This window comes from Bombus impatiens, unplaced genomic scaffold (assembly GCF_000188095.3).
Source record: "Bombus impatiens unplaced genomic scaffold, BIMP_2.2 scf_0217, whole genome shotgun sequence".
NCBI classification, from domain to species: domain Eukaryota; kingdom Metazoa; phylum Arthropoda; class Insecta; order Hymenoptera; family Apidae; genus Bombus; species Bombus impatiens.
Window position 1 is genome coordinate 1 of NT_176636.1, and position 1672 is coordinate 1672.

Genomic DNA, 1672 nt, shown 5'->3' on the forward strand with positions numbered 1-1672 from the left:
GTGGAAAGGGTGAGGTAGACGAAGAGAGGGGGTCGCCGCCGCGTCGCCAGTCGCCAGTTTGCCGTGAGCGCTCGTGATGTGAGGACGTTCTATGATTTCGTTCAGGAGCGTGGCGCTCTCTTAGCACTGGCACTAGCAACGGGGAAGAACGCGTTTGTTTTCACGCAACTCGCGTTCCCTCTTCGCGTGTAACAGACAGACGTCGGTCGAGTCCAGTGGAATCGACGATTTTACCAGCAAGAGACGACCGTACATCGCTGTGCGCCACGGTGTCCGGCCGATATTCGACAGTCAAAAAACCCGCGGCGTGCGCGACCACGCGACGCGTACACGAGGAATACGAGCGTCCCTCGTGCAACAAGGAGCGCCACATTTTCCTTCTTATTTACCTTTGTGTGTCGAGGCCTGTATGTCCTTGTAGTTCGCGGGCATTCTGTTCGTCAGTGTGTAACGTTTCTCGAGACTGCAAGCTACTGATTACCGTGCTCACTCACCAAAGACGATCTCTCTTGGAACGTTTACGCGGCGTAGCCAGATACTACGTCTGTGCGTGTCAGTGTCTGCGTGATGCGCGAACATTTCCATCGACCAGCTGATCGCGATTCTGGCAGTGTTGCATCGGCTCAATGGACTTTATAGAGGCAGCTCGTCCGTGGAGTATCGCGTACGTGAGCGAAAGGTTAGATCGTCTGTGGACGAGGGAACAGTTTTCGCGCGGGTACACAGCCCTTTTTTTGCTCGCGCCCGTCAACGTCAACACCTGCGGTAACCGCGGGAATTTTATCGCGGCGGTTCGCGGCGTCGCTGCTGCGTGGTGTTGTGCGCCAGCTTAAAGTTCGCGGACCGAGCGCGGGAGAAGGACAGCGCGCGTTCTATGTACGTGTCTAACCAGAAGGTGACAGAGTACGAGTGTTGGACAGAGACAGAACTAAACTAAGAACTCTGAGAAAGTTGAAGCGATACGTGCCACCGTGACATACACGAAACATCTCGTCTTTACTCCTTTTTTCAATACCACCTATCTATACGTACGTGTATACGATTCGTGTTATTGTTTCGTGATTGAATCAAGTACAAGGACAGGTCGGAAGATCGAGCAAAGGAAGTACGATAAATAAAGAACATCGGCCGATCTTTTGTATCGCGAGATCGTCCGTGCTTTGGTTGTTTGGAGCGCAGTTTGTCAGTGAGGGTAAAGCCGATAGCACGAGCGAGACAAAGAGCACTCGAGGAATAGCGACGCGGCAAGAAAGAGACAGAGATACGGTTGTCGCTCCACGAGGAAGAAGAAAGACACGCGCGCTGGAATTGAATATGTCCGCCAAGCGAAAGGCCACTGCCATCATGCAGCATCACAAGGTGAGTCGATCGAGATTGCCACCGTATCACCACGTGATCGGACTTTTTTCGCGACAGGACTCCGTAAAGCGAGTCGTCGATGCGTCGATCTAGTAAAAACTCGTTGGAGTCAAAGTTTAACTCATGGGCTATAACAGCTCGAGGTTCAAGGTTGTCATTTTCTTTGCTACGAGTCGTACGTACCGTGTCGTCGTGTGTAACTGTGTTGCGCGAACACGACGTTTGTTGTTGAATCGCGATACGATAATATCGTAAAGTCGTAAAAAGTATGAACGGAGGGGATGTTTGTCGCGTAAGCGGAGCAAGGATGGGA

At 52.1% G+C, this 1672-nt stretch overlaps 1 protein-coding gene across 1 annotated transcript in view; it reads left to right on the forward strand.

Annotated features, from left to right (window-relative positions):
• The first annotated feature begins 40 nt into the window (after positions 1-40).
• LOC100744530 (nucleolar protein 4-like) overlaps positions 41-1672 on the forward strand; it is a 102042-nt gene continuing 100410 nt past the window's right edge. The window contains exon 1 of the mRNA XM_003488143.4: positions 41-1359. Within this exon, the coding sequence (XP_003488191.1) occupies positions 1315-1359 (45 nt within the window). The 5' untranslated portion in view covers positions 41-1314. The remainder of the gene's footprint in view (positions 1360-1672) is intronic.